The 26,100-nt window shown below is 40.9% G+C and overlaps 4 protein-coding genes across 4 annotated transcripts in view; 2 read left to right on the top strand and 2 right to left on the bottom strand.

Moving 5' to 3' along the window:
• obscnb (obscurin, cytoskeletal calmodulin and titin-interacting RhoGEF b) overlaps positions 1 to 3,258 on the bottom strand; it is a 42,661-nt gene extending 39,403 nt beyond the window's left edge. Inside the window, exons 1-2 of the mRNA XM_068748874.1 lie at positions 3,163 to 3,258; positions 1,308 to 2,398 (exon numbers count right to left, since the gene is read on the bottom strand). Of these exons, the coding sequence (XP_068604975.1) occupies positions 1,308 to 2,388 (1,081 nt within the window). The 5' untranslated portion in view covers positions 2,389 to 2,398; positions 3,163 to 3,258. The remainder of the gene's footprint in view (positions 1 to 1,307; positions 2,399 to 3,162) is intronic.
• A 1,695-nt stretch (positions 3,259 to 4,953) lies between these two features.
• Positions 4,954 to 14,641, bottom strand: atg9b (autophagy related 9B). The gene is made up of 14 exons (XM_068748597.1): positions 13,989 to 14,641; positions 13,861 to 13,904; positions 13,639 to 13,703; positions 12,815 to 12,985; positions 11,444 to 11,585; positions 10,542 to 11,290; positions 10,153 to 10,306; positions 9,764 to 9,943; positions 9,377 to 9,622; positions 8,956 to 9,194; positions 8,769 to 8,862; positions 8,472 to 8,556; positions 7,904 to 8,070; positions 4,954 to 7,750 (listed from the first exon to the last, which is right to left on the bottom strand). The coding sequence occupies exons 1-13, from the start codon at positions 14,095 to 14,097 to the stop codon at positions 7,922 to 7,924; spliced, it is 2,427 nt and encodes an 808-aa protein (XP_068604698.1). The 5' UTR covers positions 14,098 to 14,641; the 3' UTR covers positions 4,954 to 7,750; positions 7,904 to 7,921.
• Positions 14,642 to 14,922: 281 nt separating this feature from the next.
• Positions 14,923 to 20,277, top strand: abcb8 (ATP-binding cassette, sub-family B (MDR/TAP), member 8). The gene is made up of 16 exons (XM_068749030.1): positions 14,923 to 15,097; positions 15,470 to 15,788; positions 15,871 to 16,026; positions 16,287 to 16,381; positions 16,501 to 16,606; positions 16,702 to 16,863; positions 17,543 to 17,628; positions 17,973 to 18,070; positions 18,162 to 18,267; positions 18,360 to 18,393; positions 18,642 to 18,778; positions 18,848 to 18,942; positions 19,027 to 19,160; positions 19,267 to 19,414; positions 19,501 to 19,751; positions 19,940 to 20,277. The coding sequence occupies exons 1-16, from the start codon at positions 14,997 to 14,999 to the stop codon at positions 20,021 to 20,023; spliced, it is 2,112 nt and encodes a 703-aa protein (XP_068605131.1). The 5' UTR covers positions 14,923 to 14,996; the 3' UTR covers positions 20,024 to 20,277.
• Positions 20,278 to 21,644: 1,367 nt separating this feature from the next.
• cdk5 (cyclin dependent kinase 5) lies at positions 21,645 to 25,075 on the top strand. Its single transcript, XM_068748346.1, has 12 exons — positions 21,645 to 21,790; positions 22,098 to 22,186; positions 22,271 to 22,338; positions 22,438 to 22,498; positions 22,579 to 22,635; positions 22,782 to 22,877; positions 23,061 to 23,135; positions 23,390 to 23,486; positions 24,044 to 24,113; positions 24,284 to 24,344; positions 24,443 to 24,523; positions 24,753 to 25,075. Exons 1-12 carry the CDS (start codon positions 21,754 to 21,756, stop codon positions 24,837 to 24,839), a joined length of 879 nt encoding a protein of 292 aa, XP_068604447.1. The 5' UTR covers positions 21,645 to 21,753; the 3' UTR covers positions 24,840 to 25,075.
• The last annotated feature ends 1,025 nt before the right edge of the window (positions 25,076 to 26,100 follow it).

Genomic DNA, 26,100 nt, shown 5'->3' with positions numbered 1-26,100 from the left:
TTATAGCATTAGAGTGATGTTATTCTTTTATTTATATATTTGCATATCCTTTAGATTAACTAATTGATTTCTGACAATTTTGGTGGTCAAGTGCAAATTCCTGTTTGCTGAAGCAATATTACATAAATATTAAATAATGTCACTTCACATTCAGCAATGTACAGCGAGTCGCCGACTTACGACTTTCGGCTTGGTTCCGAGGGACCGTTTGTGACTCGGCCCATGTTAAATTGCTGTAAGTATAATATTATGCTGTGCCGTGATATTGTAATCATCTTAAAGTCATATTTTATCAACATCTTCGTTTTATTATTTATGCAGGTGTGTAAAACAGAAAACCTTTTTCTTTTTATACAATACAATACAACATTTCAAATAGGACATTCAAAATGCGTACATAAATTATTAACCACATGTCGTAACCAGACATACCAGGTGCAAAGTCGACGACTCGCTGTACTGTACACAAAAACACAGGATGCCAATGAGAGATACTGGCGTTAAGAGGGTCTCCTAAAAAGGACTTTAACACAAATAACGCGCACAACGCAATCCATCAAACTCCGAGGCAACAAAAGTATTGATTTTCCCACAACCCACAACCGGAAAGGAGATTAATGACTCTTGGATTTCATCTCCTGAGCCAGTTTCCTTCCAGGCGGTCTCAGTAGCAGTGGTGCCGATGTAAGTGGGTGACCGTCCCGACAACTGTGAACTACTCATCACCAGCAGAAATTAGACGCAACACAACACCAGCCTTCAGAGGACGAGCCGGAATTCAATCTGGATGTGAAAAGCCGTTGGCATTTAGAGAAGTTTAAATGAGGCTTCCTGCGATAGAGCTGGCGTCTTATCCGGGGTGTACGCCGCCCCTCGCCCGGAGCAAGTTGGGATACGCTCCGGTAGACCCGTGGAGTCACAAGGCGGATGAACAGCTGCAGCAAATCCATCCAGAATGGATGCATGCAGGAAACGAGGCTTTGGTGTTGTAGTTTGGAACAACCACCAGACAGTATTTAATTTATCCTAGTGCAACATAGATTATTCCTTTTGCTATTCCTGCTTCAAGACACAAGCAAGCCACAGTGTTGCACTGGGGCTCCTTCATTAGCGTGAACGTTGATGTTTGTGACGGTCAAATGTATTCGTTGTTGTTGTTGTTATTTCAACATCGTCTGAGTAACGATTTAAACAGGAAAGGAAAGCTAAAGTAAATTATCCTCGAACGTGCTGTGAATGTTTTACATAAATGTGTGCGTAGCATTTACCATGGCACACTAAGACGTATAAAGCTAAAGGCAACTTACCCTTGACTGTTACCAACACAGCGCTGTAGGTCTGCCCAGCCATGTTGGCCGCGTTGCAGGTATAGAGACCGTTATCACTCTGCTTGCAGTACAGAATTTTGAGAATGAAATTCTCAGCTTGGTCCTCGTAGATGACGTGCCTTCGGCCCTCGCCGACGTTCGTCCCGTCCTTCCTCCATGTGATGTGGGGCTTCGGGTGTCCCGTCACAAAGCAGCTCAGCTTGGCGTGCTTGCCTTCCGTAACCGTGCAGGTGCGGGTGAAGACACCTTTGGGCAACTTGGCCAGGACAGACGTCCTCAGCGCATGTTCCAGACTCAGAGAAGTTCTCACGCCGTCTCTGGTTGCGGAGGAACCCGAGGAACTCTTGTCTTCTGTGCGGTACACGGCGATGTCCTTCTTCATTTCCTCTTTGCGCTTTTGTAGGTGGGAAAGGAGGGACGTGTTCTTGTCTGAAGTCGTCAGATGTCGGGCATCCTGGGCGTCGACGACTAGAGCTGCTGCAGCATGGGCCCGGCCGACAGTGTTCTGGGCCCTGCAGGTGTAGGTGCCGCCGTCCAGGTTACGTACGCTTTGGATCTTTAAGGTGCTGCTGTCGCTGTCAGACACAATCTTGACACGGTTGGTCTCCGCCAAGTAGCGCCCGTCTTTCTCCCAGTCAAAGTTGGCTTCCGGGTAAGCTGCGACCCGGCAGAAGAGCGCAACTTCACCTCCCAAACCGACACGTGTCGAGGTAGGTTTTACCACAAAAAGAGGGGCCCTCAGAGCCATCGCTGAGGGCGGGGCCACTTTTAGCGTTACGGCAGCGTACGCTTCGCCGACATTGTTTTTGGCCCGGCACATGTACAGGCCACTGTCTTCCAGCGTTAAGTCGTAGACGGTGAGGCGGTACACGTCGCCGTCCTCCACGGACTTGAAGCGCCCCCCAGATGTCAGCTTCATCTTGTCCTTCTCCCATGTGATCAGTGGAGTGGGGTCGCCCACGACAGCGCAGCTCAGCGTCGCATCCTTACCCACGCACACAGAGAATGCCTTTGGGCGGGTCAGAAACCTGGGGACTCCTCCAAACAAGTTGGGATCCATTGTTTTGTTCCTGCAACCAAAGAGAAGGCGTCTAGTACAATGGCGCACAAGGCAAAAGGGGCATTGAGAGACATGTGACAGCTTGTGGAAGGCGCACGCTATAAATATGTTTCACTGCAAAAAGAGAGATAAATCCACGCTTTCAGACGAGCGTGTTTATGGCAGGAAGTGTCAGAACAACCGTGCAGAAGCACACCTTCATGGAATGCAGCCAATTGAACGGGATAAAAGCTATGCCTTTCAAGGTCGAACAAGGTCAAATAGTAAAGCTATGCCTTTCAGAGAGGGACATTTTGCCAGCTTTGTCACCTCTATCGCTGGAGCTGCCTGCCTGTCCCAAAAATAACCGCAGCTGTCGGACTCCGTCTCTGTCCATGGCCATTTGTAGAAGCGAAAGGGACACCAGCTGCTTGATGAAGCTCCCCAGCTCACAAATGCGCTTCATTTCTCACAGACAAGTTGTCTACACAATAATAATAATAATAATAATAATAATAATAATAATAAATAATAATAATAATACGTCATAAAAAAAATGCGAGGAAGTCGGATATGTTCATTTGCAAATATTTTTTTTGCCGCATCTCGACGTCAGCCTGATAGAAACAGCTAAGCGGGATTAGGGTCACCTCAGACACGACACGCAACAGGTGGGGGGGGCGGAGCCTCCCACTAAAATTAGAATTTGAAGTCATTTATTACAATTTAAATTACAAATGCAACTTTTGCCATTAATCAACATGAGGATACTTTTTTTTTTTGTTGTTTTTTTACCTTGAGTTTTCAGCCACTCAGGTAAATCACGTGGGTTTAAACGTCAGCTGGTTGTTACGGATATCCAGGTGATAGTCTGCTCCAATTTCAGAAATCCCAACAAACAAACAAAAAAAGTCTTCCTTGTGCCCAAGTATCCTTGAAAATGGTTGTAAATCCAGGATGGCGGAACAGCCCCCCCAGTCTCCCCAGTGGGCGGTTGACTAGACTTGTTTTTTTCTTTCTTCTCTCGTACCTCAGGATGACTCAAAGCTGACGTGCCCACATTGGCGCAGCCTCCTTTCTAAAATAGACTTGTCGTTTATCTATCGTGGAGATAGGAGATAGCCTGTTGGTGAGGCTGGGGAGAGCAGACTGTCTGGCTGCGGGTCCTAAACGCACGTCCCGCACTGACTTTATTATCCTTTGGTTGTTTGTTGATGTTGTTGTTTTTAACCTCCACTTAGTGGTAATCTTTTTTCTGTTTGTATATTTGTTTTTTGTTGATCATCAGATGGATTTTAAACATGTAAAGCTTGAACCATGACATAATTACCAGTCAAATCTATCTTTTTGAAACGGAATGAATGAATAAATGAATGAAGCTTCTGACAAATGTGTAAAAATAAAAACCCATTCATATAAATTTGCATATATTACTTTTCGTTTGTACCATTTCTGCCACATTTTTGTTCATGTTTGGCATTTTTTATACAAGTATATTATACAAATAGTTTTGCCTCAAATCTGCTTACAAAAATATATCCAGGGTTTTCAAAATATTTTAGATTCCATCCCAACAAATACACTGAAATGGCCAAAATGTAATTAGAGAGAATCATTCATAAACTGGCCTAAACTTATTTCTTCTAAATTCCATCATTGTTTCAGGATTAAAAAAAATGTTTCCTTTGTTTTAATACAAAACATTTTTCCAACAATATTTGTGTTCCTTTATGATCTTTTATTTATTTGTACCACCATGTGGTTGGACACTAATCTGACTCATTATTAATCGTTCTTTTCTTGCATCTACAGAGTAGGACTTATATAATACTGTCCACATCATCCATGTGCATCAGTTCAACTTACACTAAACATGATCTCGGTGGCTGTTGCTCTTCCCCATACCTTGTGTTGCTTTGTATTCCACAATCACCGGCCAGCTGCTTCACCCAGCTGGTCAAGCCCACAATTAGGTCATGACATCATGTTGTACAGAAGCAAGCTGTTTTGTGTTGCAGCAGTGGCGCAGCGGGTAGCGCTGTTGCCTCACAGTGAGAAGGTCACAGGTTCAAATTGAGCTTGGGGCCTTTCTGTGAGGAGTTTGCATGTTCTCTCCGCATTCTCTGGCTTCTTCCCACCTCCAAAAACATCTGACTTTTAGTTCTGGGTTGTTATTGGAATTGAGAAATAGTTCTCAATTCCTGGTTAAATGACGGTAATATAAAATAAATGTTTTTACAGTGATGAAAACGCTCAGCAATCGTCAAGAATGACATTGGAATTTTACAGACCAGGGCATTTGTTTACTCCTCTCTATTCTGTTCCCCTTTCTTTGGCTTCTGTGGTATTTTCTTTCAGGGTAGAATTTCGCCCAGTGCCAATGAGTGACAGCAACAGGTCGCCCGGACCCTGATTTAAACTTCCCGAAACTCGAGCAGACAGTATTCCACTGTTACTGCTTGCCTCTTCATTCTCTCATGTGACTGTGTTTGGTTTCCATAGTCATGAAAATATACTTGGAAAAAAAAGAATGAATTAAATTGACAGGAAAAAGGAGCCCAATGAGCGCAAGCAAGCGAGCAGAGGTTTTACGTAGTTTTCTTTATGTTTTTATTTTTCAAACAAATAAACAACCACACATGTAATGATTAAACACACTCCAAATAAGATTCATTTGCATCTTTACTCACTCACAGAAAACAACACACATAAACATAAAGCTCTGGCTAAAACAAGGTATTTTGGCATGTTGAATTTTTAAGCTAGTGTTTCATTTACAGAACACAAGTACGCAAACAAATGTACAAAGACACACCTGAAAACATAATGAACATTTCAAGATGAAAACTTAGCACCTTGTTCCAGTCACTGTGATTCTAAGACTGTTGTATAGTAGATTTGAAACCACAGTACAGATGGATCTCTGGCCATGATGACACTACCAAATACAAGACATACTCTTGCTTTCTTAGGACACTGAGGACAGTAAAAAGTTAGACAACATGATAAACAACTGTGCTGTCAGACAGACATGGCAGACGGACAAGGTGAGTTTGCAAAAATAAAAAATAAAAGTCTGTACATAGTGTTCAGTGCCAAATCGCTGAAAGGAACTCTAATGGCTCCTATAAAGCGTAAATATTTAAACCTAAACACTAAGGCACTGAGAAAAACAAAACCAGAAACACAACACGGATTTGAAAATGTGGACACTGTAAGAAGAAATCAACCCTACGCACAAAGCTGAACTCCAGTGTCTTAACAATAATAAACTCACTGTACTAAAAGGACACACACAACAGCCATGTAAGCATATTTAGCACTGACAGAGACACACAGCTCCAGCAAGGTGAACGTTCACCCACCAGAAGTGAAACGGCCTTCTGTTATTTGTCCAGTGTTTCCAGGTGGTCTGCTGAGGACAAGGATGAATGAATGCGAGCTGAAGCTTTGCTTATGCACAAACAATCACAAGAGACAACTAAAGATGGACACTGACTCAGAGTCCCTTTTGAGACTTGCCCTTTCTGAAATGTCAACCGTTGAGGACTAAATATAACAATATGCATACAACTAATAATTATTTTCTGTCAGTGCAAACATTCTGCATTTATTTTAGCATTATTACACAGGTGGCAAAAAAAACCATTCCTTTCATAAACACTCAAAAAATAGTGTAATGGTCACGAGACATGCACGAGGACAAAGAGGCATTTGTGCCCTCTCAGGTCTTGCAGGCATGGAGGATGGGATCTATATTACTGTGATCTATGTAGAAGGCAATAAAGGAAGTTAATTCAAAGACATTTTGTTGACTGAATCAAGCAGATTTAGTTAGAATTTAGTGTAAAAGTAAATTACATTCATAATCATGCTACGGTTCATGTAATTCTTGCATTAATTTTTTTTATGCTTTCAGTGGGAGTTCATGCTTTTTCTGTCATTAAAAAGACTGATTTAACACAATCAACATTTTGTTTTCAAATAAATAATCTAGGTCTATCAATTAAATATCTGTGGGGGGGAATGACATTAAAAAAAAAAGAAATCTAATACTAAGAAGCCATGGTGACTTTGGGAAAGGATTTGTTTTTCCTTTATGTGCTAAAAGGAACTGCTACACTAAGTTCTAGAAACCTAAACCCAATAATGCACACTTCAAAGGCAGCCCTTATGATTAAGTTCAATTTTCATGTGAACACTTTAGAATTTAAAAAGACATCCAAAGAATCACAATTTGTTAAAGCAATACCACCCTGTTAACCCCTGCCCCCCCTCCACACACACACACACACAAAAAAAGCATTGATGCATTGATGAAGCAGACTTCATTAGCACCTGCCAGTAAAACCTAAACCCAGTTACGATACACCTGTACACTGCAAATAAACCTTTATGTATAGTATATAAATATTTACACAATAATTTACACTGCGGAGGTATTGGTTGGAGTATTTTCTTTCTTCCCTACTGCTGAGGTAATGCAGAAAACTAGGACTTAAATAAATAGGATTATTATTGGTGTTAAGGCATAAAGCTTCAAGTCTACCTTCAATAGACTTAAAAAGACATCTTATATGTGCATCGGATTGTGATGCCAAGTATATTTGGAGACCGGAATTTCAGTCAAATCTGTATACATCAGCTGTGGAAATACTCTTAACAGCTGTATTACTAAAGACAGACAGCAGCATCAAAGTATATGTCTGTTTTAAAGACTTGTCCTGTCAAGCTAAACAGGGCTTTTGCCAAGGATGCATGGTGTTTCAGTGGTATGTCGAATGTACAGTCAGCTCTTTTTCACAGCAATACTATCTTTATCAACAATTAGAAATGGTAATAAAATTGGGACTTTTTAAAGGATAAGTAGGATGTAACAGTTCACTTACAAATGAACTATTTAGAGCAGCACAACTTGAAATACTTGAAGCATTTTCCAGTTCATCAAAATTGTTCAGGCAGCTACAACATACGGTAGTCATGGTGAGACAGATCAACAACCTCAATTAGACCTGGCTATAAAACTTTGTGATGATAAACACTTGAACGGTGCACACAAAGACGCAACGGAAGTCACTATGAGCCTTCGGTATTCCGTGAAAAAACTTTTTTGTGCTCCAATTAATCCACTACTAAACTGTCTTTAGACACACCATTTGTTTGGACAAGTTGGCGACAGCATCAGGACGAAAAAGGACGGAAGACACATTTTCCCTGACGCCATAGTCTGGTGTGACGAGATGAGGCGTGGAGGTGCGCAGTGACAGTGGTAAAAGTTGGAGTCCCCTCTTATTATGAATGACGTTTTAAAGGCCCATGCTATAACTCTCCATGAAGATCAGCTAAGGCCACGATGTTCATAGAAGAAATCAAAATGTAAACACTAGTAAGAAAAAAGAGAGAAAGGAGAAATCATGATGATGTTTATCTTGTAGGATAAAAGGTTATTATTTTCAGGTTCAATGATGACACAGAATGTAGAACCATGAGGTATTGATCTGAGACGTGTGTTGTATTTCAGCTTTAGAAAATGTACCTTATGGCATAAGGCACTTCAACAACTACTCCCAGGGCCCTGTTTTGGAGTAGATCCACTGATAATCTCCTGATTATCTTCCTCTTCATCCTCCTCTTGCCAGCGACCAAGGTGGACAGGAGTTGGCATTGATAAGCTGGAACCAAGGCTACTGCGGGGCTGGAATCCTGACGGGTGTGTTGATCAAATATCAAGTTGTAGTAAACATCAGATTTATAAATGTCTACAATATTTGATATTTAACTTCAGCATTATCATGTAGTACATACATATCTCACACGTTTGACAAACATAGGAGACGTATTGCCTCCGAAATCCATTCTGATTTAATCCAGAATAATTTTAATAATCTGCTCAATTTCTAGTTCTTTATCTGCCTGAAAGTTGTAATTATGTGTTGCAGATGTCTTTTTCACATTACATAGTAATTTAATTTAAAATGAATGGTGATCAAAAGTGGCTCTAACATCAAACTTAGCAAATATACCAAGTTTTTACCACTTGTTTTTGGCTATGCAGCTTTTTGAAGGTTATTTAGTGTCTATATAGATATAAAACTAATAATTACCAGTGGCTATATGCACATCTGTCATTGGTACAGGATTCTGCCAGTGTCGCATTGTCCTCTGTGGTTGGGAGCTCTGCTGGTGAAGCTGGACAGACATGATGTCAGTGTGAACAAGAACACAGCACTAGACAAGTGGTCTACAGGAGATGCTGAGAATACCAAAGCAGAGCTAATGGACTGACAAAACTACAACGTTCTGAAGCTCTTCTAAAGGCATGCATGTCTGATATCATGTCAAAAGGTTTTGAAACTTTTTCTGTGATGCCTGAAAGCAACAATTTGTAGTCAGAAAACTACCTCGTGCAGGTAGATGGCATGGAGACTCATCTCTGCTGAGGCAAACTCAGACTTTAGCGTGTTGCTCCGCATGCGAGCGTCACTGTTAGTCAAACTGGAAAAAAGAAGCATGGGAGAAAAGAAAATTGACATCTGTTGTCAATTTCTCTTAGATACAGTATGAGTGTATGTCATTTGGATTACGTACCTGTCGATCATGGTGCGGTCGCTGCGGTACATGGTACTCTCGGGGTGGATGGATGAAGGCGGGAGCCCATGTGAGCGCCCACGGCTACGATGTGGCAGCTGGGAGGCGGAGAGAGAAGCCAGGACGCTGGCAGCAGCAGAAGCAGCAGTGCTCGGTGGGATGAAACAATGGTCTCGCCCTTGCAGTCCTGACGCAGTAAGAATGGGGTGGGCCAGGACGCTAGCCAGCAGACTATCAGGCTGGAGAGAACAGCGTGCTTCACTATTTGAGGGAGCGGGTACCTTGTATTTCACAGACTAATATCTTGTGATGATAAGTTATTGCTTTTAACGGTTGCCCTTCTCAGTCAGTTATTCGCTGACAGATCTTCACGTTATATCTCTTGTATTTATGAATCATGTTGGCCCGGAAGCTTTCTTACCCCGGTGGCAGACTCGTTAGACTGAAGCGAGGTGCAGAGAGGAGCCTCAGAGAGCAGCAGCTGGGTGGAGGGCCCCCCCAAGGCATCATGCTGCACTTTCTCCTTCAGGTGGCTGATGAACACGGAGCTCTCCTGCGGCGGCTGCCAGCGTGGGTTCTTAATGGTAAAATGCATGAGCGACAACTCTGTCTTGCCAATTTCAGCTTGTTGGTATATGGAGGCTTCTGTCTGGCCCTCTGACATCCACTGTAAAAACATTCAGAGATCAATGAAATAAACAATCCAATTCATGAACCACTCGTTAATAAGGCAATAATCTTTCTACTTTGATATAAACTCCATAAATGACAAGTTTGAGCGCTGCGGAATAGAAATATCCAATCGTACTGTTGGGTTCCCATGACGTCTGATGTCCATCTGTGCAAAGGAACAGATGTCTCCGACTCCAACAACCTCCACGGTGAAATTCCTGAAGAAATCAATGATCTCCAGAGACTTGTTTCTCAGCAGGAAGATAAGAATGAATGGCGTCACAATGGGACTGAGCAACTCCTCCAAGATGAACACCTGCTTTGAACAGAAACAACACCGATTGCATATGTATGCAGTTAAACATAGATTCAGAGCTGGGACTTAGAGCCTGCATCCAGTGTGATGAAGCTTATCACTGACCAGGCTCTACATTAAAAAAAACTTCCTTCCATCACAGCAAAAAAAAAAAAAAAAAAGCGTTCATAACCCAATTTTGACATGACGTGAGTTTCTCCATTCCTCACCGCTTTGTACTGAAACAGCTGCGCCACCTCATCGCGGGTCTCGCTTTTGTTAGCATTGCCTCTCCAGTGATCAGGCATGTAGTGAATGTGTGCCAGCATGCACTGCAGCAGCTGTTCTGGGCACCACACCATATGCTCGTCTGGGATGAAGGATCTGATGAAGGACAGGTACACAAATCGAGCTATTTTAGCAACTGAACTATACCTGTACATCTGGGACAAATTAGGAACGCATCTTTGTTTTGTCAAGAACAAACTATGACTGGGAACAATGGCGATAGGACGTTTTCAATTGTATGATATGGATGTTTTAGGTTACTTTTAGAATTAAAGTCATCTCACAATCATTTATACAGCGAAGGATGGCCCAAGACAAACACAAGTCTCACCTGGTGATGGTAATAATGACCCCCAGCACAGTGATAGCAGTCAGAATGTGCTGCACAGTAAGGACATCCTCATCGTACACTGTCAGTGCAATGAGCACAGCCAAGACCGAGCCAGAGAAGAAAGCGATATTCTTAGCGAGCACAGTCAGCAGCGGTGATGTGAAGGAGTTCATATATTTGGAAGTGGGTTTGTATCCACGGCCTAAGCGTCCATGAAGTTCGTGGTTCAGCTCATTGAAGTGACGCAGGTATAAACGACCATATAGGGACCAGCGTCGAGCACCCAGGCTACCAGGCTCTCTGCGGATTATCTCAGTATAGCTGAAGAAAGCATAGAGCACCTGCCACACCAAAATAAAGGGACAGAGCAGAAGGTTGGCCAAACCCATCAGCAGGATGACTCGACTAAGCTTCTGTGCGAGCTCCAGGCGGTTTCCACTCCGCTTGTACTTGGGATGCAGATTCCACTTATTCTGAAACAAAGAGCCTGGACCCCAGAAGAGGATGAGTTCAAAGTTGTATTTGAGACCCTGGGTGAGGAACACCACACTGCCCAGCAGGGGGAGCTGAAGCTGCACTGGAAGCAATGATTTGTTAATCATGGCCACCATATAGTTCTTGAATCGCAGAATGCGGTGATAAATGTCGAGTTCTGTCAGCTCCTTTTTGTGTATGCACATTTGTTGTTCTCGCTGCAGGCTGATGAGCCGGTCCTGGACCTCCTGCCACGTGACGTTGCATAGTTCATCCTGGGGCAAGGAAGCAAGGAGAACGAAATTAACTGACTAATATTACCCAAATAATGCATGACAAGCACTTCTTCCCTTTTTGTTTGGTTAATAAGCATAAGTACAAAGGAGTTGTTTGTTTGAAAGACCTCTTGTTTGTACGCAGCCACTCACCATTCTGATCTTCAGTGCTTTGACGTAAAACTGCCTGATCTCCCAGTAGCTCAGAACGTTGCAAAAGACTTTGACAAGTCGATAGAGCCAGAAAATAGCCGCCATGATGAGGAGGAATATAATCCAGCTGTTTTCTTGAATACTAAACAAAAACAAAAGGCTATTTTAGAAATTGGTAGCCTTTGGTATGCGCTAACTACGGCTTAGATCAGACATGGGCAACAAAGTAAATGTTTTTGTAATTCGGAGGAATTCAAACATGACATCCAGTCATCTTATAAAATTGGGTTTGGACAATCGATTCAGTGTTTTCATTAAAATATTAAAAGGAGGTGAGAAGAATAGCAACTGCCCCCTCTCAGTGTATGCTGTAATTAAAGTGATCTTGTTTACAGGCTGTGAGTGAAGCAGCTCAGAGACAGAACATTCAGAAAGAGTATTGCGTGTCAAAACACAGACCGCTGTCTGCATATGGGACCTGGACTTAGAACCAGCCACTGTCAATAAGTAAAACTGTTGCATCACCTTCATTATTTTTTATATCATTTCACTGAGGATCACATTGAGGTATTATTAACTAAATATTGGGAATGTTGGAGAAGCATTTGGCTTTCGAGGGGAAATTAGAGAAGGGGTATGATGCTATGAGACAAGCTGTTCCAAAATTAGAATACCAAGCAGTTGTGCATCATTAATATTGACAAAAGTAACTATTGAGCAATCTGCAAAAGCAGTCCAAAACAGGCCAAACTGACTTGTTGAAGAAAACAAGCAGAAGCTGTACATCTTGGAAAAACTATGACAAAATGGGGCTAGAAAAATAAAATAAATACATTTCATAGGGAAATAAGTCTGAGTAAAACAAAACAAATCTACATTTAATGCAAATTCATAATCGGCAGTTACCTTCTGATAAAATAATCCAAAGTAAAACATTCATATTTGCTGAGTGCTGATAGATAATCAACGATCTCAAAGCTTATAACTTAACTTCTTAACATTACAAACATAAGATAATTCGTATGACTCTGAGTTGCATAAAGAAACTCGCTTGCACCAACTAAACAGAACACTGTTATATATTAATTCTCAGTAAATGTGACCATATATTGATGTATGTACGTACACCGTGAAGAAAGACATGAAATCTAGCCGTCTGATCACAAGTGTATTAAACCACACAAATTAAATATACACCTCCGAAGATATGCCTCTAAAAAGGCCGTACTAATGGCATGTCTGCGTCAGAATCAATCCAAATGAAATTACATGAAAGGTGCATCATTGCATTCCCTGTATAGAGCTTTTATAAAACCCATATTGACTTTTCCACTCATTTCACCGCCATGATACCAGGTTAAACACGAGTACCTCTGAGTGCACTGCTGGTTTGGCAGGATGGCATCGGGCAGAGTAACTTTGTTCCTGTCAAAGGGATGCTGGCCTGGCACGGTGTGGTTGACCGCTCGATTGGCAAACAGGACGTCATATTCCACGCAGTTGACAAGGAAGGTGGTGAACGTGACCACAAACAAAAACTGACTGTAAGGATGATAGTGGGGGAAAAAATAGTTTAGACATTAAAATGAACAGTAAAGACATCCCAAAACAATGCCAGTGGAAAAAGACTCATATCATTGTTAAGTAAATACCGATTGCACAATTTAACAGCTACAGAATAATGACACCAATGATATTTAAACTTTCTCCCTCAGAACCTCACTTCCACTATGCAAACTGGTCTCCCACCATAAGCGGCTCTGGGTAGATTCAAGCACTTGTCTAGCATCCAGTTACAGATGTCAAGAGGCAAATAAACAAAATGCTGCAATGCCATTGGCCCGGTGGTGCAATTAACAGAATAAGCAGATGAAATAATAACAATTGTGAAAAAAAGAAAGGGTGTAACATATATTATTAAATACATACATTCAACTATGATTAAGAAAATAGTAAATGAAGCACAGAAGTCTGGCGTTTTGAGCGAGCAGCCATTTCACATGAAATTCAAGAGCGTGTGACTAAACCCGTTCATGCTGGAGCCTAAGGGACAATTCATTTACATTCTTACTTCTCTGTTATAACATGAGTGATCACCAGAGACATTTACGAGTCATGTCTACATCAAAACAAGCAACCTGTTAAAAATACATCACAAACATATCACCACATCTCACGATGTATACGATACTTACACAAGTTCAAAGAACTCAGTCAACATCATACAAGCAAAGCCATTCTTCTGATGAAAATGGTAGATGTGCACGGCTGGTTAAGGTGTCGCACTAAACAAATGGTCAGGACAACATATTTCCCACTGACCCCTGTAGTAGCACTACAAGAGTACGCAGTAGTTACATTGTAAAACTTTTATTTAGCCTCTGACTAATACATTTCATTGCGATTTAAAAGGATATCCTCGTGAAGAAATGATCCAGGTTCTTGATGTGGTGCCATGAGTCTGCAACACAAAGGACAGCGTCAGAGCTAGAAACTCTGCAGAGCACTGACTTTATAACTGTTTTCGTTCTCTACTGTACTTCACCTTTCAGGCCCTCGGGTACATGCACCAGTAAGTCTTCCTCCCCGGGTGGCGAGTCCTCCTCGAGGTCCTCAATTCTTTGATACTCCTGATACGTTTCAAAGTTGGCCATTGTGTTTCACAATAGCATCGCTCTCAAATGATGAGCTACATATACTACAGAAATGTTTTTTTTTGTCAAGTCTTGTAACCTCTCAGTACATTGTGTGACCGCTCAGAAGCTCCAGCAGTTCAAGTGAGGGGTGACGTTAGCTGCGGCTAACATTCCTTGCTAATTTCCTAGACCACCGGACGACCGTGCAACTCCTACACTACAATAGCGACAAGTAATAATTGGAAATGGACGATACGTTTCAATAGCGGATGTCGTTACCGACAATAAATATAAGAACTTAATTTACAACTTATCTCCGCTGCCTGCTGGCTAGCTAGCCAGTGAATGATTCAGCCTGTTGTGGAGTCAGGGGTGACACGGTTTGTTTTGTTCCCGACTCGGTCGGTCCATCTGCAGATCTAGATGCGCTTTCTTCCTTCTCAGAGTCCAATCGTGTCCGGAGCTGTTTTGATACACGCTGCGTTTTAATTATGATAAATAGTCCACAGTGTCCCCGAAGGTTTGTTGGTTTCCAAGAATACGCTGTTATCGCCGATTTCTTTTCTTTTTTTTGTTTCACAAAACGATGTCAACAAAACGTCATAGACCTAACTTCCGGTCCCAATTACCGTCATTTCCGGATATGAATTATAGTTTTATCGATTTATCTGAAATAGTGTTATTTTTGTTATGTGTCTAATTGTAATCTGACATTATAAATGTTAATAGGCATTAATCCGTTCTTATTAGATAAAAAAAAACGATCGTCATAAATTATAGTCACAGTAGCTTCGTCTGTAGCTAGCTGCAGAAATGCACTGCGGGTCAGAGTCAATATGGCAACCTATAGTTTGCCTTTGGAACACGATGGAGTTTAACGATTGTTGTTGTCGTTGCACATGAAATAAGCATAAAACATGTCTCAGCTTCTCTGTTGTAGAGTAAGCATCAGTGCTGCCGTGCGGTCATGTTTGTTACACCCGCGATTCCACAAGACAACAATTTCGGACCTTTCACGGTAGGACGACTGCATGTGACCGGCTTAGCCTAATGACTGGCTCAGCAGTCTAGCAGTTACATAGTAAATGTCAGATGTCTGATGTCAGTAAGGGAATTAATGAATAAATAGTTTATCAACAGTTAACCTTGACATATTTGATCTCCTTTAGTGTTTAGAAAAGACAGAAGCAGGCAATCGATTACAAAGAACTAAAGAACAACAATGCTCATACTTATAAAGCATTGAGGGGAATTTTATATTATGTAAAATATATATATATAAGTTCTTACAGTGCCAACATTATATAGCCTTTATTACATTCAGCTTTATAATACTTTAATGATGGTTTATTCATTGAATGCCTGATTGTATTCATTTTCTCATATCCAGATGGTACACATCTCCAGGACAGAGCAGCATACAGCAGCCTGGAAATGCTTTCAGTCGCTTCTGGACCTTCACACAGAGGGCGGTCCGCCAGTCCACCGCACGGACACCCAAACCTCCCCGGGTGGCACTCGGGTTTATCCTGGGACCAACAGTACTCACTGTCTCTGCACGATTGTTCTCTCGTGTAGCTTACTGTGAGGCGGCTGTGAATAACAACTCTTTGGACGTCGTAGCTAAAAATGCTGCACCTGTCTTCAAATGGCATATCCTGTGGGAATTTGTCAAACCTCAACTGTTTGCTCTCATTGGTGCGGTTTTGGTAAGTTGACGGTCAAGACCATCACCTACTTGTAATTTCTAACATAAAATGTGAAGAGTGAAGTGAGTGTCTTCCTTTTCAGCTTGCTTTTGGTGCAGCTATCCTGAATATTAAAATCCCCTTGATTCTTGGGGAGCTGGTAAATGTTGTGGCGCATCACCTGAGAGAACATACGAGGAGTTATGCCCAAGAGATCCGAGGTCCTGCACTGAAATTACTTGGATTGTATGGTCTACAAGTGAGTACACAAGAATTCTGTCCATGCCTAAACAGTTGCTCTATGCAGTAGACCAAAAACATAAAAAGAAAATGTCAATTTCAATGTCTGATATAATTATGACTCTTCAGAGCATTTATTTTGATGTTGATGCTCCTAAAAATGTCTTCATATCCCATTTTCTTTTACTTGTGTGCATGACAACCTAAAACAGTCTGTAGTTTATCTACAGACTGTTGCACTGTTTATTAATCGCCTGTTGTTGTTGGGTTTTTTTGCAGGGCCTGCTGACGAGTGGCTACATCATACTTCTTTCAAGGGTAGGGGAGAGAGTTGCAGCTGACATGAGGAAAACTCTTTTTGCGTCTTTACTGAGGTACATAATCCCACAGCATATTGGGCAAAAATAATGTTGCGAAATCAATGGTAAAAAAAACCAGACAACTGCTCCACCATTGAATTCAGAGGATCTTTCTGGTTTTTTTTTTGCGTCAGGCAGGATGTGGCTTTCTTTGATGCCACTAGAACCGGGCACCTGCTGAATCGTTTAACTACTGATGTTCAGGAGTTCAAGTCATCCTTTAAGTTGGTCATTTCTCAGGTCCAGAGTTATATGATTTGTTTTGGAAAGTAATAAGTAAGATTCTGTGTTCTATATAGTTACCTTTTAATTTGTATTTTTTTGCTCTGTTGCAGGGATTGCGGAGTGTTACTCAGACAGCCGGATGTTTTGTCTCTCTTTACATCATCTCTCCCAAACTCACCGGTTTGACAGTCATTGTTCTCCCATGTCTAGTGGGAGCAGGCGCTCTCATTGGCTCTTTCCTCCGCAAACTATCCCGTTTGGCTCAGGAACAGGTGATGCAACATTTTCTTTTTCATCAAAAGCTTTTACAATCACAAGGGGCTGCAAAATCAGAACGGCTGTATTTCTGAAAAGCTGAAGATACGAGTAAACGGAACCGTCACTTTTTTTCTCCACCAAGGAGGCGTTGCTTCAAAACTGTGCCTGTTGGTGTGTTGGTATGTTTGTCAGATGGATCAGGCTAAAAACTGCTCGACCTATTCTGAAATATCGCCTAAGAATTAATGACATTTCCCCAAAATTTGTGGAGGGATTGTGCATGAGTCAGAAACACCAAATAAAAAAAGGGCAGGCCTCAATGGAGGTATGCACCGAAGAGAATGATTTCTAGTTTGCAAACTTGGTCGTCTTGCACCTCCAGACTTGTAGCAGCTGTTTGGAGAAGAATAATCATTAATATGTTTATCTAAAGCTCATATTGTGAGAAATACATATTATGTTTAGTGACAATCCAAATATCTTTAAGTCAGAAGTGACAAATTGTTTTTCTTTTCATACTTTTAACTACTCTTTGCACTGCTACCGCGACATATGCACATTATATTATACAGAAAAGACGGGCTCCTCTTGTTGATATTTGTGAGCATATACAATTTTAGACAAATATGAATTGCTATTATTCTAAAATTCACAAAATGAATGAACTGTATTGACATAATTGTTCAATTCAAGGTGTCGAAAGCCACAGGTGTGGCTGATGAGGCCCTTGGGAATGTACGGACAGTGAAGGCTTTCGCCATGGAGGAGCGGGAGCTCCAGTAAGTGAGAAGATATTTTGATGTGACATCTCAAATAAAGTTGGCATGCAGTGAATGAAAAAAGGACTGCCTGAATGGATCATGGGCCTCAGGAAAAGGGTAGATATTATGATTAGTTATGAAGTAAAGGTGGGGCGAAGGTTCAGACAAGTGTTACCATATGGTCTTTGTTAGACTTCGAAACCATTATCAGTAAATGCATTGTTCTAATATTTTTTTCTTCATTGTTTTTTGTTTTGCAAATGATTGCATTGTGTTTCCTCAGCTTGCAATGTTTAGAATCAGGTGTGTTCTCATGGTGCATAAATATATTGAACTTTTATATTGAAATGTTCTTCCTTCAGATCATATTCATATGAAGTCGACAAATCGTGTGAAATGAACGAAAATCTCGGTTCAGGAATTGCAGTTTTCCAGGGGTTGTCAAACGTTGCTCTGAACTGTGAGTGTATTTTAGATATTCATTGATAAATACAAAAGTAAACACCATCCGATATATAGTCATGTTTCTATGCTGTGTACTTTCAATGCAGGTATTGTCCTTGGAACTATCTTTGCTGGAGGGACTTTAATTGCTAGCAATGAAATGTCCCCGGGAGACCTCATGTCTTTCTTAGTTGCTTCTCAGACTGTCCAGAGGTAAAGGTCGCAGCTTGATTTTTACCATTGACACCACCATTTACTGGGGTGAATGTAACTGAAGTAATCTCATGCATTCTCCTTAAACCTAGGTCACTGGCCAGTATCTCTATCCTTTTTGGACAGGTGAGTGAAAAATGATGGACGTGCTCATTCAGACTAGTTATGCCTTCTCTTTGCAAAAAAAAAAAAAGAGAAATTGCTCAGTTATTCTGACTTAATAAGGCATTCATCTCCAAATTCATTTCTTGGAATTCCAAATTCCCAGAAATGTTTTCATGGAAAAAATTGAATGCGACTTTTGTTTTCTGAATGAATGAAGTCATTTTGTTCAGTGAATGCATTACAAATCAAGCCGATCTATCAAACCACAGATGGTGAGGGGACTAAGCTCTGGAGCTCGGATCTTTGAATACCTGGCTTTAAAACCATCCATTCCTTTGTCTGGAGGAGGACGCATCCCGTACCATTCCCTGATGGGAAGAGTGGACTTCTTGGATATTTCATTCAGGTTAGTTTCAGGCATGAATTGAAGATTAATGTCAGATGATATTGATTTATTTTTGTTTTATATTTGCAGATATCCAACAAGACCTGGCCACCAGATCTTGAAGAAATTTAACTTGACCCTGCCTCCGGGTAGAACTGTTGCCATTGTTGGAGAATCTGGAGGAGGTCACCTCTTCATCAATCACCCAGACTGTAACTATCTAAATAAAGTGAGGGTGAGACTATAAATATTGATCTAATACGTTTCAGGAAAATCCACTGTGGCTTCCTTGCTGGAGCGCTTCTATGATCCGACCAGTGGTGTCATCATGCTGGATGGATTCGATATTCGAACGCTTGAGCTGTCCTGGTTGAGGGGACAAGTCATTGGATTTATCAATCAGGTGAGGACCAATCACAGATTCATCCAAGTCTTTAAAATCCAATATGAATACTAAGCTTTCATAGCTGTTCATATTTTACATTATCTCCCGCCCTGGTTTTCCGCAGGAGCCAGTTTTGTTTGGATCGTCTGTCATGGAGAACATCCGCTTTGGGAAGCCTGAAGCCACGGATGCTGAGGTCATTAATGCAGCCATGCAAGCCAATGCTCACTGCTTTGTTACAGGGTTCCCAGATGGATACAACACTGTCGTTGGTATGTGCCTTTGATGAAGTTTTTTTTTTTGACATGTTAAAATTGGTATTCTATTTAAATACTAAGTTGTACATGTGTAAAATCAGGTGAGAGAGGTGTGACCTTATCCGGTGGCCAGAAACAGCGTATTGCTATTGCCCGTGCCTTGATCAAGAACCCCACTATTCTGGTGCTGGATGAGGCCACCAGCGCCCTGGATGCAGAATCGGAGCGGGTGGTGCAGGAGGCCCTGGATAGGGCCACAAGAGGTCGCACTGTGCTAATCATCGCACACCGGCTGAGCACAATTCAAGCCGCTGACCTCATCTGTGTCATGAGCAATGGCTGCATTGTGGAGGTGAGGAGTGATCAGGGAAATGGAGGAGCTTTCAGGTCCTCTTGAAAGATTCGGTTACCTATAGACCAAGACTGCCTAGAATAAAAAGCACTGATAAAGGCTCATATGGGCATATTGGTTACTTAATTCTTAATTGACTGACTGTAATTTATTTGACAATATCTAATAGCTTTCTCTTTTCTCTTAAGGCTGGGACTCACTTGGAGCTGCTAAGCAAAGGAGGAGTTTATTCTGATTTAGTCCGTAGGCAAAGAGCTGAGGGGCAGAAATAAACACTCTGGAATCTTTATACCTCTACACTGACTAATCTAGTTTCTTTTTCAGTTTAATTCTTAGGAAACAGATGAAGTCTTATTTAATACAAACTCAAATGTATCCACACTTTGTAAGGGTGTTAGTGGACCAAATGGATCAACATGTGAAACAACACTACTGGGCAATATCTAACTAATATGGAATTTCATGTTTTATATGTAAAAAAGTAAAATAAGATGAACTGTGAAGTGATAATAAAGTGTAGAGTCTATAGAGGATATTATATTTTTTCTTTTGTGTCCTACACACACTGGTTAGCCTTCACCATTCATCATTTTTTATTAGCGGCTCATTTGTCAAATGGGGCAAGTAAAGGGCACTGACTCCATTCTCATTCTCATTAAACATTAATTCTAATTAGACTGTACTTAATAAATCAAAGTGAGGTCCCCGAATCTCTTTCAAGGGGTATGCAGCAAAAGCTAACATTGGATTTTCCCTGTGAACATAACCATCAATAACTAATACCACGACAGAATTTATAACTGTTTTTGTCACAAACTTATACACTTTCCATAATACAAAATTTAAAACCTTAATTCATGGGGAATGGAATAGAATCGTGGTCAATTGTCAAATTATTTGCATTTTAGGCTCCCATAAAATGAAAACATTGACAACCACCTGGGTGTCAAAGGCGGGGTGTGAGTTTGATTCAGAAATTAAATGCTCTCTCTTAGCAATAAAAATTCCAGAGATAAAAACACTACACAGTACACAATTAGAAGGTCAACCCTTTCTAATTCACTGACACCCAGTCTGGTAATTTTCTGTCTTAACTGGGGTTTTGGCAGGGAGAGTACTGGAGTGAACAAAAGCAGAATCGTTTCCCAAGGGCTTGTTTCCGTTGACCTGGATACTAGTGATGGGTTAATGATACCTCAAGGAGCGTATTGACACATTACACAAACTGTGTCAACACTGTATTGACACTTGTGTTGATCACTCAACAGTGACCTCTGCTGTAGATCTAAAATCATTGCAGGTAAACACAATGAAAAAAGATGGAAAACCTTGCATGCTGTAAACCCCACATTAGCCTGTGAAATAATATTTACTCTTTATTCAATTGCTAGTCTCTTACTTAAAATATGATCACCTTTGTATAATATCATTTTCTCCACTTGTTTGCTGAGTGAAGTTGTTCATGTGAAGGGTTCAAATTGTGCTTGTTTGTGTAAATGCTCAAGAGTTGGCATGTAAAATATAGCACATTTGTATGTAATAAAATTCAGAGTTAAAATGTTTACCAGTTCAATCATATGAAATAACACACTAAAAATGGATTCATTCACACATTTCCGAGAACGATCCATGAATGGGAGCAAACAATGTAATCTCCATCCAACGAACCCGCAACAAGTCGATACATTTTGTTTCCTTTTTACACATTTTGTCGCGGCACATCCGAACGACACAACTCCTGTATCCGGTCACGTGGGTTTTTCTTAAAGCGATACGCGCACCAATCCGGGGTTTCACGCTTGCGCACTCGACACAGTGCTGACGCGCCAGTGTTGTTCGTCCCATCCCTCCTGGATACTTGTTTCTCTATTCAGATCTGGCAACACCGGCGCAGATAGCTCAAAGCTAACGCTAGCTGTCAAAACATTGCTATCTCCCCGTTTGTGACTTCAGTGAGCCATTGGTTTGTTAACTTGTTCGAGGCTGGCTTCACTGGCCAAACATGCAGAAATATGAAAAGCTTGAAAAAATTGGAGAGGGTAAGTTTCTTCCGTTTTTAAACGGAGTATATATATTAATATTAGCTACCCCGGTTTACTACAGTGTACTAGCATTCATGGCTACCGCTAGCTACATTGTTCTTTCTGCGTTAATTAATTCCCGGGACATTTATGAAGCGTTTTAAATTGTTCTTGCTTCTGCCATACCGTATTAGTGATTATTTTTGTCACAAAATTTCTCCCTACCAGTTTTGCGATATTCAGAGCAGCTAACGTTAGCTAATGTTTGGACACCACACCGAAGCTATGCTATCAGTCCCATAACTATCATTTATTTACTCTGTAGGTACGTATGGGACGGTTTTCAAGGCAAAAAACAGAGAAACCCACGAAATTGTGGCTTTGAAAAGGGTCAGGCTGGACGATGACGACGAGGTAACCTTACGTTCTTATCCATTTAATTCTCAACTAGCAAGTTGTTAGCAGGCTGGTGCTAATAAAGATGGGCTTTTTCTCCAGGGGGTGCCAAGTTCTGCTCTGAGAGAAATTTGTCTTCTGAAGGAGCTGAAGCATAAAAACATCGTTCGGTCAGTCTTTCAATTCAACGTAACTTGTTAGGTTGCAATGACGGCTGCAGTCTGCACATAACCCTTAAAATCACCTTTAAGCTGCTCTGTCTCCCGCAGACTACATGATGTTTTGCACAGTGACAAGAAGTTGACCTTGGTTTTCGAATATTGTGATCAGGTGAGATAGTTGTCCCAAATCCCACAGTATGCTGTCATGTATATCCTATTAAGCTCATGTATTTCTCTAATTATATGCAGGATTTGAAGAAGTATTTTGACAGCTGCAATGGTGATCTCGATCCAGAAACTGTGAAGGTGAGAAATAAAAATGTTTTGGCACCACACTTTCATTTTTAAATAACATCAACCTTTCCGATTGTCACCAGTGTGTTGCTTACATCCTGTGAAACCTGGAATTGAACGTCTTTCTACAAGACTGCTTTCTTTCTCCTCCAATGCAGTCATTCATGTACCAGTTGTTGAAAGGCCTGGCTTTCTGTCACAGTCGAAATGTTCTTCACAGAGATCTGAAGCCACAGAATCTCCTCATAAACAGAGTGAGTATTCAGGAAGCATTTGAATTTTGACTTCAAAGCTGGCAAATACTTCGAGCTGTGTGCGTAAATGATTTGGTTCGGTGTTATAACAGAGAGCGAACACACATCATTAACTGTGTGTGAGAAATTGCTAAATCTGGTGCTTTAATTAAATGAATGCTGTTTTTATCGTCTGTCTTTTAGAATGGGGAGTTGAAGCTGGCAGATTTTGGTCTGGCGCGAGCCTTTGGCATTCCTGTGAGGTGTTACTCAGCAGAGGTAATCCTTCATGATCAAACCAGATGTTACGGACTTCTTCCGTCTATCACCGGGCTGTTGTGTTCATAGCACATTCAATATCTAAAGATGAAATCTAGTGTATTACGTGTTTTAAAATGATGTATTTCTGGTTTTAAAAACCAAGCGATATCTCACAAGGTGCAACGGTAGAGTGGGTTGGCTGATTGATAGATGCAATAGAGCCTTATTGATAATTGGTCTAATTCTACTGCTTTACTGTGATTTGTGTTTAGGTGGTGACGTTGTGGTACCGGCCTCCAGATGTGCTATTTGGTGCTAAACTTTATTCTACCTCAATTGACATGTGGTCTGCTGGTTGCATATTTGCAGGTTTGTTTGTCTGTGAGTGGATTGAAGTTACACAATTCTTGTCTTTCATGTGTGATTAAAACTAGTAATAAAAAATGGTCATTAAAATATCGAACTTTTAATATTGTTATATATTCAAATCATTAGTTTTTCTAGGCTAAATAATTCTAGAACATACCAGAGTAACAAATGTATATCATATGTATATACATATGCTTGTTAAAATAGTTACATTATATACTTTTGTGGCTGGGATTAGGGTTAGGGTTAGCCAGATGGTTTGAGAATTGGTCAGAATATGTTGCACCTAAAATGACACTTGAAACTGTTGTATTTGTAGAGATAGAAAGAGGAGAGGTGGTTATTTTATTGGTCAGGATTAAGTTTATATTTAATGTTATTGTGTTGTCATGCCTAGATTTTATTTTTCATGCCTTCCTTTATATTCTCTTCATGATTGTTATTTGCTGAATTCGTTTCTCCCCTTCTGTTTCTTTGTGTGAAAAAGTGTATAAATCAAACTACGACATATATTAAGTATTAATCGTGTTTCATGTGGATTCCTTTCCTCCATTCAGAGCTGGCTAATGCCGGAAGGCCTTTATTCCCTGGGAATGACGTGGACGACCAGTTGAAACGAATCTTCAGATATCTTTTTTTGTAAAAATAATGTAAACATAATTCGTGGTGATTTACAAAATGTGTTTTGTTAGAAAGACCTCAGAAGTGTGTTCGGTCTCACTAATTGTAATTACTGTGTTGATCTTATGAGTCTTAACATGTTGGAAGCAAAAAGTCATTCTTTAACCTCCTGGTACATTGTTGGGGACGCCGACAGAAGAGCAGTGGCAGACGATGACAAAACTCCCTGATTACAAGGTAAAGGATCCCCAGGAGTTATGCTGTACTTGTGTTACTTTTATTACTATTTCTGTCCCTTCTGAAATATTCTTTACCGCTTCTCTTTCAACCTGCAGCCGTATCCCATGTATCCAGCCACCACCTCGCTGGTGAATGTGGTCCCCAAACTAAGCAACACGGGTCGGGATCTACTCCAGGTACCGGCACCTTTAAGTTGACACAATAAATATGTTTGTGCTACTGTCTGGCATTTTAGACACGCACATATTTTATCCACTCATGCGTTCAGAAATCCCAATTTTTGTGTGTGTGTGGGGGGGTGGGGGGGTCAAAAATCATCTTTCTTATATAATGGTGTGAAAGTGACCTGCTGGTTCTTCTTCTTCCTCTTAATTGGATATTGATGCTTTCTCTGATCTCACTCAGAACCTGTTGAAATGTAACCCTGTCCAGAGGATCTCTGCGGAGGAGGCCTTGCAGCACCCTTACTTTGCGGATTTCTGTCCACCCTAGATGCGACGTTATGTTGGTTCGTTGCACTTCAGCTGTCAGAATCAAGCGTCCATCGTCTGTTCGGTCGTTAGGACCATTCCCAGCGAGGCAAACATCTTCCCATGCTTTAACTCTGCTGTGCCTCTGAATGGAATAAATCTGTGAGGTTCTTTTAAGTTGCTGTTTAATTTATGCCTCCCGATTATTAAATTCTAATGTGGGAGGGTGCACTATGTATTGCATTGAATAAATTTTATACCTTGTGGCATTGTTGTCAATCAGATGTCCATTTGCACCAAGAGACTTGGAACTCATGCTTTTTCTTTTGAAAGTTGTGAATGAAAATCGTTCCCGTGAATCTGTGGTGATCAATGCAGCACACACTTGCTATATTCTTCCAAAAGAATTGTGCTGCGTCGCCGTGCAGAAGGAAACCAGCATCTCCCCGTGGCTCACTGTAACGAGAGGTTGTGTGTGAACATTGATCGTGTCCTCAGTTGAGATTTAAACAAACGTGCCGTAGTTTTCGAGCCTAGCAACTACGAATAGATCCATGCTTCCTCCCGAGAGATGCTACAAAAAGAAAGTACCTCCTACATCCAGGACTGTGTTTGGGACTCCCTTTTAACATTTGCTTTCATGTTGGATTTAGAGTAGTTCATAGATTCTTGGTAGCAGCCAATGCTTCAATGTCTCTGAATTAGATTGGATTTTAGAATTGCATTATTAAAAGATAATGTCCTGGGCGGATGGCAGTAATTGTAAGTGATACTAGTTTCTTCGAAGGATCGCTACATAGAAATCAGTTGAGAGTTTTTTTTGGTCTGGAAATATGCTTGGAAGAAAGACATTTAAAATATATTACCTCCTTTTATTTTAAGACTAGAACTGACTGCAGACTAAGATACAAATCAATGCCCCACTACCTTTTACAAGATTGTATATTAGGTTGGAAAGCTGAGCTGTATTTTTTTCGGACTTTTTATTCCCCCCCTTTCCTTGTCTTTTGAGCACTTTGTCGCTGATTTTCATTAAATTATTTACTTCAACATTATTAAATGCTACAAAAAAACACACACAAGTATTAGTGGACCATGAGTTTAGGATTGTTGTATTTTATAATAGTTTTGCTTGATCCTCTGATAATCTGATAAGTTTCTTGATTGTTTTGCACCATTAGCTGTTTCCATCTTGGCTACTTCTTTTAACATGATTAGCAGCTTGCTGTGCTATTTTACTCCAGATGGTTACAGTGCTACTGTATACATAAAAACTGAAGTGA

This window comes from Brachionichthys hirsutus, chromosome 15 (assembly GCF_040956055.1).
Source record: "Brachionichthys hirsutus isolate HB-005 chromosome 15, CSIRO-AGI_Bhir_v1, whole genome shotgun sequence".
Classification (NCBI taxonomy): domain Eukaryota; kingdom Metazoa; phylum Chordata; class Actinopteri; order Lophiiformes; family Brachionichthyidae; genus Brachionichthys; species Brachionichthys hirsutus.
The sequence above is the reverse complement of the archived record's forward strand: the minus strand, read 5'-3'. Positions and strand labels throughout refer to the sequence as shown.

Coding starts and splice junctions, on each gene's coding strand:
- cdk5 (XM_068748346.1), top strand. CDS start 21,754: ATGCAGAAATATGAAAAGCTTGAAAAAATTGGAGAGG. Junction 22,499..22,578: donor TTTTCGAATATTGTGATCAG/GTGAGATAGTTG, acceptor AATTATATGCAG/GATTTGAAGAAGTATTTTGA. Junction 22,878..23,060: donor AGAATCTCCTCATAAACAGA/GTGAGTATTCAG, acceptor TCTGTCTTTTAG/AATGGGGAGTTGAAGCTGGC.
- abcb8 (XM_068749030.1), top strand. CDS start 14,997: ATGTCTCAGCTTCTCTGTTGTAGAGTAAGCATCAGTGCTGCCGTGCGG. Junction 16,027..16,286: donor TTGGATTGTATGGTCTACAA/GTGAGTACACAA, acceptor GTTTTTTTGCAG/GGCCTGCTGACGAGTGGCTA. Junction 16,607..16,701: donor TTAAGTTGGTCATTTCTCAG/GTCCAGAGTTAT, acceptor GCTCTGTTGCAG/GGATTGCGGAGTGTTACTCA.
- atg9b (XM_068748597.1), bottom strand. CDS start 14,097: ATGGCCAACTTTGAAACGTATCAGGAGTATCAAAGAATTGAGGACCTC. Junction 11,586..12,814: donor AACCAGCAGTGCACTCAGAG/GTACTCGTGTTT, acceptor GTTTTTGTTTAG/TATTCAAGAAAACAGCTGGA. Junction 11,291..11,443: donor AAGCACTGAAGATCAGAATG/GTGAGTGGCTGC, acceptor TCCTTGCCCCAG/GATGAACTATGCAACGTCAC.